This window comes from Abrus precatorius, unplaced genomic scaffold (genome assembly GCF_003935025.1).
Source record: "Abrus precatorius isolate BTA unplaced genomic scaffold, Abrus_2018 Scaffold7, whole genome shotgun sequence".
NCBI classification, from domain to species: domain Eukaryota; kingdom Viridiplantae; phylum Streptophyta; class Magnoliopsida; order Fabales; family Fabaceae; genus Abrus; species Abrus precatorius.
Genome location: NW_020874417.1, coordinates 10175240 through 10184687, shown reverse-complemented (window position 1 = coordinate 10184687; position 9448 = coordinate 10175240). Strand labels below are relative to the sequence as shown.

Genomic DNA, 9448 nt, shown 5'->3' with positions numbered 1-9448 from the left:
TGATTTATAATTATAATTTTAGAATTTAGACATAAATTGATAATTATTATTTATTATATTTTAAGAACGTAACTATATTATTTATAAAAATTATTAATTTTATGCTACTAAATCAATAATATGATAATAATAGAATGATTTGAACAATTTTACGCAACAATTAATAGTTATTCGTATCTTTTAAAATAATTTATCTAATAATAGTTATAACTATAAATTTAATCTTCATTTTATAATTATTATTTATTTTAATTTCAAGTAACATTTTATAATGGTAGTTTATTTATTTTTGACAATGATTTTAATTTGTTGTTTTTAAAAAATATGAATTTGATATCATTTTTTATTTAACATATATATTTTTATTTTTTTAAAATATTATTTTTTTAAAAAATTATACATATATATATATATGTATAAATAAATTTTTATCTTTTAAAATATTAATATATATATATATATATATATATATTCATACATATTTAGATAAAAAAATTAAATAAAATTTGTAAATAATTAACAAATTATTTTTATTTTTAATAATATATTTTTAATTATATTCAAAATATTTAATTAAAAAATAATAGATTTTAGAACAACTTTAATTTTTTATTTTAAATATTATTAATTTTATATCATTTTTTTGTATTTAGTGTCTAAATAACACTTGTCACTGGTTTGTTTTAGTTGCTAAATTTGGTGGCTATTTGTCACAATTTATTTCGATTGCTAAATTCGGTAACTATTTGCTATAGATTTATTTATTTTAGTTGCTAATTTTGGTTGTCATCGTTAAACTAATTGCTATTTGTCATATATTTGTTTTGGTTGCCAAAATCAATAGCTATTTGCTACAAAAAAAAAAATTTGTTGCTATTTGTAACAAGTCTTTTTTGGTTGCTAATTTAGTCAATATTTGTTACAGATTTCTTTCAGTTTCTAAATTAAGTGACTAATTAAGTATTTTCTTGTTGTGACATATTGAACAACCTGTTGAGCAATTGGTTGAATAACAAGTTTCTTATTAGGATAATGAGGTAACATTAAAAAGATCCACAAGAGTTAGAAAGTCAGCAATTCCTGGTGACTATGCGGTGTATCTATAAGAATCAAACTATAACATAGGAGCTGAAAATGATCCTAAAATGCTTTCACAGACCACGAGTTTTAAGGAATTGAATTTATGGTACAATGTCATGAAAGATAAGATGGATTCTATGGCATCTAACAAAGTCTAGAATCTCATTGAGTTATCTGATGGTATAAAAGTCATTGGATGTATATAGATCTTTAAAACATAGAAAGATACACAAGGCAACATTGAGAGACATAAGGCAAGACTTGTCACCAAAAGGTTCACTCAAAGAAAAGGAATCGATTACAAGGAGATTTTTTCTCCCGTGTCTAAGAAAGATTTTTTTCGAGTAATTATGACATTAGTAGCTAATTTTGACCTTGAGTTACATCAGATGGATGCGAAAACAATGTTCCTCAATGGTGATCTAGAAGAAAAGGTTTACATAAAATAACTTGAAAGATTCTTCTCTAATAACGGTAAATATTTTGTATGCAAGCTTAATAAATCTATATATGGATTAAAACAAGCTTCCTGCCAATGGTATTTAAAATTTCATGAAGTTATATCTTCATTTAGTTTTGAAGAAAATATCATGGATCAATGTATATATTTGAAGGTTAGTGGGAGTAAGATTTATTTTCTTATTTTATATATGAATGATATTTTGTTTGCGACTAATGATAAGTGTATGTTATATGAGGTGAAACAATTTCTCTCAAAAAACTTTGATATAAAAGATATGAGTGAGACATCTTATGCCTATTAAGACCTATAGAGAAAGATCTCGAGGCATTCTTGGTTTATCTCAAGAGACCTATATCAACAAGATTTTAGAAAGGTTTAACATGAAAGATTGTTAAGTGTAGTTTCTATTGTGAAGGGTGATAAGTTTGAATTAAGTGAGTGCTTGAAAAATGACCTTGAATGGGAGCACATGAAAAGTATTGCATATGCTTTACTTGTTAGAAGTCTTATGATACTTAGGTTTACACTAATTCTGACATTGCATTTGCAGTTGAATTTTTAGGAAGATATTAAAGTAATATAGATGTTGACCATTGAAAAGCTGCAAAGAAGGTAATGAGATATCTTCAAGGAACAAAGGATTACATGTTTATATATAGACAGATTGATGATTTGGAGGTGATAGACTACTCTAATTTAGACTTCGCTAGCTGTATTGATACTAAGAAATCTATATCTGGTTCTATTTTTATCCTAACTTGTGGAGTTGTATCTTGGAGCAATATGAACCATACCTTAATTGCTACTTCAACTATGAAGGCCAAGTTTGTTTCTTGCTTTGAGACTACCTCACATGGTGTATGGTTAAAGATTTGTATATCTAGGCTTAGAGTTATGGACTTTATTTCTAGGCCATTGAAGTTGTACTGTGACAACTATACTCAGTATTTATGACTAATAATAACAAGAGCGAAAGTTAATTGAAGTAAACACATTGATATTAAATATTTAGCCATAAGAGAACGTGTTAAGGGAAAGAAAGTGGTCATTGAACACATTAGCATTGAGTTGATGATTGTCGATCCTTTGACTAAAGGTATGCCACCAAAGAATTTTAAGGATCATGTAGCATAAATAAGCTATGGTTCCATGATGTGATAATCATTATAGGTACTTTTATCATTTTGATATTTTCTAATTTGTTTTGTGTACATATTTGCTTATTTTTTAAAAAAATATCATTTAATTTTAACCTTAAATGAACATGTGATTTATTTATTAAGTTGAGAGCTAATATTGAAAGATTTAATATATTATAATACATGGGAGATAACACTCACCATTAGAGAAACTATTACTATGACTCATATATTTAGTTTCTTATTATGGTTAATAATGGAATAAATGGATCAAGTGGGAGAATGTTAGCAAACTGTTTTAATTTTAGTTCCTAGTTTTTAAGAACTTAATGTGATCAATTTATCTTCGGTGTCCAAATTCAATTTTGCACATAAAAATTTTTTTTTGGCTGATTTTTGAAATGTTATTAGCAATTCTAAGCTTTGAGCTCTATGATTGATAGAATCCTATAAATATTTTATATTTTCATTTATTTTTGGTTACTAAATTTACTCCTCTATTCATAAAATAACATACTATTGTGCTTTAAGTAAGAGTTTAGAAAACCAAAATTGTAAACTGATTATTTATAATGGTTAAAAGTTAATTTTTCAATTTAATTTCACTTCCACATAATTGTATTATTATTTCAAACATCACAATAAATATTACTATAAATTTTAATTTTAACGTTTATAGATTAATATTTTTTGTTTCTAGTAATTTGACAGAATAATGAAACATGACATTTCTGTTTTCCCTTTAACAGTAATATAATAGACTCTTAATAAAAATAAAAATTATAAAGACCAAAATAAACAAAAAATTTTAGGGATCATCAATCAAGAAAATTTTTATTTATAAAGAATAAAACATATTTAAAACCTAACTTTGAATAACTTACACTAACCCGCACCAAAAATACCATGAATACATGAAAGCTTTTTATCAGCTTCAAATTAATTTTGTCCAACATACACAACAACCGGGCTCCTTACTTGGGCAGTGCCATCATCCCAAATCAAGGATGAAGAAACTACATCCACATTAATTATCCCTTCAATGGTAAGACTGAAGGACATCTTTTGACCCACAGATGAGAAGGACAAAACCTCTGGTTCCACTTTGATGCTTAATAGAGATGGAGGTGTAGTTACTCTAGCTTTATATCTTGATGTAGCCAATCCAACATTGGTAACAGTTCGGTGGAAAACAGCACTAAAAAATATTGAGGTGTTTGTGGAAAGAGCAAAAGATGGGAGATTAAGATCCCAAACAGTTCCATTATTAGCTTGTGTACAAGTGCTATTATCACTTGTAATAGATCGTAGCTTTTTGGTATCATATCCTTGTCCACATAGAAACTTGACATAATCAATTTCATTAATATCATATACTAAGCCTGGATTCACTCCCTTGATGGGGTTAAGTTGGCCTGCACCATAAGCAAATTCGGCTTCGGGATTAAGTGCGACACTCATTGGGGTAGCTGCAAGTTGGTCATAACCAGCATATTAAAATCGATTCATGGGTATGAAATATTGTGATAGCATAATTGATACTAATAGACATAAAAAAAAACTTCTATAATCTATAATTTAAAAGAGTGGAATTAACTATAGGTAAAACGTATTTATAAAGTACAAGTGATTTTATTTAATTAATATACAAGTAAAATTAATTATATTAAATTTTATTATGTAATAGTATCATTCTCAAATACAAATTGATTTTTTTTAACATTAATTGTTTCCAAATCATTGTTACTAAAATGTAAAAACAAAAATGCTCTTGGTTGTTATTTCCTGCATAGAAAAACTAAACTAACACTCGAGAATAAATAAATAAAAATTCTTTAGCTCTATTCTTGTGATTCAAGAATTGAGAACATGCACCCATTACCAGTGGTCATTAATGCCGATTTGATTGCTGCAGGAGACCAATCAGGATGAAATGATTTGATGTAGGCAGCTGCTGCACTAGCATGAGGGCATGCCATTGAAGTCCCAGACTCTATATTGTAGTTAGCTATTCTCTTATCACCTTTGACACCAGAAACAGAACCAACACGAGACCATGCAGCAAGAATGTCAACTCCTGGAGCGGCTATATCAGGCTACAAAATTAGAAATAATCAGAATAAGAAAATGACATTAAATAAGATAAATTGATGGGTATAATTAATGGATATATAATTTTAAAAATTAAGATGATTTGTATTATTTTTTTAACTTATGCCCGAAATATACTGATTAATATTTGCCTAAATATGAGGTTACCTTAAGAACTTCTGGAGTGATTGGATTTGGACCTCTGGACGAGAATGAAGCTACGTAAGGGGCTAACGAGTCTTTGCCTTCATCACTCCTAAAGATAATGGCTGATGGATTGCTGTAGTAATAAGGCAATATCATATAAATTAATCACATATTAAGACTGCAGAAAATAGCTACCATACTTTATAATGAAAAAATGTGTACCTTGTTGAATTTATGTAAGAGTGTACCAGTGTCCCATCTTTTCGGCTGAGGAGAATCGCTGGCAATGCAAATGTAAATGCCACATCTTTGGGCGTTACACTGCTAAATATAATGCCAGCTGCCCCAGAAACCAATCCCACAGATGAAGGAACTTGAAAGCCGTCACATAGAACAATCTTTCCCTTCACCAAATTTTCATCTAAAGAATTTTCGAGGCAAAGCCTATGTAGTGATAATGTTAGAATCAAGTTTTGAAATTCAGTACAAAATAAGATATTGGTAAGTTTGTACCCAAAAATAATTAGAAAAAAAAGAGATTGGTAATAATATATATACAGTTGGTACCTGGATGTGCTACGATTGTATCCTCCGGTAATGTTGGCTGCATCTCCAGCATAAATTAATGGATAGCTTTCATTTTTCAGATCAAATGAATTTACTGAAATTCCCTGAATATTGAATAAACATTTCAGGATTAATTAGTTTGTTTTTTTATTTTGAAAAAAACGTAAAAGAAGACTCACCACCTATGTGAGGAGGGGGCCTCACAAGAAACTAAAGAGCATCAACTCTTCTAATGAAATATTTTTCGAAAACCCAGTTTGTATATTTAACCATCATGAAATTAATGTATTAAAAACAAATCTAATGGGAAAGAGAGAAAATGTTACTCTAAACAAATTATATTTTGAAACTTGAAAAAATTATGCTAATATATAGCTATGTATATTTAATTAGTTACAAATCATTTTTCATACTAAATAATAGTTACAAAACAAGGGTTCTTACTGGGAAATTATACTTTCACAGCATTATTTTGTTACTTATTTTTAATTAAGAGTGGTTAGAAACTTAAAAGAAAAAACTTGAAATAGAATAAATTGTGTAATAAAGTTAGAAAAAATGTTCCGTAAAAAAAAAAAAATTGAAAGTGGAAGTAAAAAAAAATTAGTGAAAAATAATGCTTTACTTCCCATAGATATGGCAAGATTTAATTTTAATATATTCTCTTTTTTTTTTGTTTATGTGAATTCTTATAAATTTTAAAATTTTTGAAACAAATCTTATTACTTTGTTTTGATAATGTAACATGTATTTAGACATGTTAATTTATTTGTTACTTTAAAATAGTCGATGATAAGTAGTACTGTTTTAAAAATATATATAAGAACAAAAATCGCTAATAAATTTTTAAAAGATTAAAAATAAATTTAATTATAATCATAAGAATATAAGTGAATAGTTTAACTTGTAGCTAATTACCTCATAAAGGGTACCATCACCCAATCGAACAGTGGTTAAAAACTTTCTGTCAGTAGTGCTAGCAGCTACAGAAAGTAACCATGGTGCATTATTAGAGATTGTGTAAGTCTGTGGACCATTATTACCAGCAGAATGGGATGTTAATATGCCTTTCTTCATTGCATGGAAAGCTCCAATTGCAAATACATCGTTGAAATAGAATGGATACACTACTTGAACAGGTCCTAGTGAAATGGAAATGATGTCAACACCATCAGCAATTGCTTCATCAAATGCATGAAGCACATCAACATCATCACACCCTGATGACACCCAACATGGTTTGTACACAGCAATACGTGCTGATGGAACTCCCCCTCTTGCAGTTCCTGAGGCTAAGCCAAAAAAACTCGCAGAACTAACTGAGTTTCCAGCAGCAATAGATGCACAATGAGTTCCATGCCCAAATGAATCCCTTGGAGATATCATGTCATCTTTTCCATAGGCACCATCCATGCGAAAATATTTTGCTCCAATTATTTTACTACAAAGAAATTGTGAAAACTTGCATTAATCATATAGAAATGCTTTATGTTATCAAACTTTTATGTATGAATTGAGCGAATTGCTATGCATGTCTTTATTTAGAAGTTTATACAATAATTAAATCCTTATTTAGTTTTGAGATTGTAAGTGATAGTCATTTTAGTTTTTGACTTTAAATTTTTATTTTAAATTTATAAAAAAGTTATTCATTTTAATAATTTTCCATAATATCATTTTTCATAAAAAAAAAAATTTAAGTGAAAAACATTATACAAAATTAAGGATTAAAAATGACTGATATTCATAATTTATGAATTAAAATGAAGGTTTATTCATTATTAAAGTATGTACGTGTGATAAATTTTACTTACTTATTGCAGGTAAAGTTATGGCAAGTGCCCTTCCATTTTTTTGGTGGTGGACCAAATCCTTTGTCATTAAAACTTTCAGACTCAGGCCAAATCCCGTAGTCAATTACTCCAATGATTATGTCGCTCTCTATAGTTGTTCTTTTGACATTTTGAGGGAAGCCTATGAAGTCCCAAGACCTTGTTGTTTGGAGCTTATTCTTTTTGTTTGGGAAAACTGAGACTACACCGTCCAATTCTGAGCAAATATGAAAACCTCACTCATCAAAATAAATGCAATATTAATATACCCAACTGGTATTATGGGTGTTAGAGAAGCATCTAATCAATACCTGCCATTCTCCCTGCTTCCTCTTCTGTAAGCTTTACCACAAACCCATTAAAACTCTTCTTGTAGCTATGCAGCAAAGCATCTGGTGCAAATTTGCTGAATGGATGCCATTTGAAATGGTAAATATTATAGTATATAATACTCTCTAACACATTTTCATAGAAAATAATAACCGTAAAAAATATCATATGTAGTAATGGTTTGACGTTGAATTTAACTCTATTAGCATAATCTTTGTTTAATAGAAATTAAATTAACTAGCTAGTGTAGACATTACAGATCTACACTAATACTAATGATTAATAGATAATTCCATTAGTATATAATTGATTATATCATTAATATATCATATTATTAGTATAATACATCACACTATTAACATAAATATATAATGTTTATTTTAGTAATTTCATTTTGATTAGACAAAATTAAATTATATCAATGCAGGCAATATTAACCTTACGTGCCAATCATTTTGTTTCTCGTTTGTATCTGATACTTATTTTGTAGTCATTAAATCTCACAATTAATTTCTTTATTTTATTTGTTTACTAATCTAAAAATGATAGCGACATTATTTTTTTAACCAATCAAACAAAAATAAATTTTGCAGAAAAATAAAAGACTTAACAAAATGGTTAACATCATTAATTTTACTGGATCGTTAAAGCAGAAATTAGCATATTCAGTTCCTTAATAAGTTGTCAAAGTAATTAATATTTCCAAAGATAAAAAAAAATGTTGAGCAGGTAGAGAAAACACTAACATATATATATATATACATATATACATATATATATATATATATATATATATATATATATAAACTAATGTAAGAAAAAATGGTTGTAACTTTAGATGCACTAAAACGAAAATATGAGGTAATTGAATAACCTGCCGAGGACATGCTGAACCATACTATTATGAAGTAATTCTGTGGATTTGACGCCCTTAGGATGATCACCCATGTAAACAATGTAGGTCTGCATATATACATTGCATATGATCACATAGTAAGATAAATTATAAAATAATATAAAATTTTAAGATTATTTTATATGATTTTTAAAAATCACCCAAACTTGAACCACATGAATAACTTAATTTTATGAGCCCTAGGGTGATACTTCCGAAAAATGCAAGTAATTATTTTTCAAAAATAAACTAAACTAAATGCTTACCAGTTGGATTGCAAGTTAAGTAATTAACAGCGTATAGAGATTACTTACCTTTCGCCCATCCTCACAATTTGTCCCGATGAAAAGAAGAATGCATGTAAATATTTGGAGAAAATGGCATAAGTTCAAAGAGATCATCTTTCTGGCAATGGAAATGTATGAAGATGAAGATGAAATTAATGATCCCCTAATAAACTCTGGTAGACATATGTTTCCACACTAATTCCCAAATGGCATATTTATAATGAAAGAATGGGAACTGCTATAGAGACTTGGCAATGCAATGGGAATTATATGAATAAATCCAATTGGGTGGTTTCTTCCTAACTTCGTTTTCTTTCTCATTATTTAAAGTTAATCACAAGCAAGACCTATTCATCTATATCCAAAGAATGAAAAAATAAAAGGACCAATTCAGTTTAGTGTGACGAGTGAAATTAATTGTTGCGCGTACGATTCCAATCCCAAAAAATGTCTCATAAAGGTCAAGCATGAATTAGATTTTATAATTCCAATTGGTGTTGACTGAGTTTTGTCGTTTGATTATTGACTAAGGTGCTATTATTTTTAAACATTTATATATATTATTAAACATTTTTTATTAAAAATGTCACATCACTTTTTGTTTTTTTATTTTTTCA

The 9448-nt window shown here is 28.1% G+C and overlaps 1 protein-coding gene across 1 annotated transcript; it reads right to left on the bottom strand.

Moving 5' to 3' along the window:
• Positions 1–3621: 3621 nt before the first annotated feature.
• LOC113871455 (cucumisin-like) lies at positions 3622–8618 on the bottom strand. Its single transcript, XM_027508551.1, has 9 exons — positions 8524–8618; positions 7631–7725; positions 7302–7536; positions 6406–6928; positions 5488–5591; positions 5143–5364; positions 4942–5053; positions 4565–4778; positions 3622–4151 (listed from the first exon to the last, which is right to left on the bottom strand). Exons 1-9 carry the CDS (start codon positions 8616–8618, stop codon positions 3622–3624), a joined length of 2130 nt encoding a protein of 709 aa, XP_027364352.1.
• Between the last annotated feature and the right edge of the window lie 830 nt (positions 8619–9448).

Excerpts from the sequence above, each read along its gene's own strand:
- LOC113871455 (XM_027508551.1), bottom strand. The coding sequence starts at position 8,618 with ATGCAGACCTACATTGTTTACATGGGTGATCATCCTAAGGGCGTCAAA. Across the intron at positions 5,365-5,487 it reads TACAATCGTAGCACATCCAG|GCTTTGCCTCGAAAATTCTT; the intron begins GTACCAACTGTA and ends ATCACTACATAG. Across the intron at positions 5,054-5,142 it reads TCTTACATAAATTCAACAAG|CAATCCATCAGCCATTATCT; the intron begins GTACACATTTTT and ends TTATTACTACAG.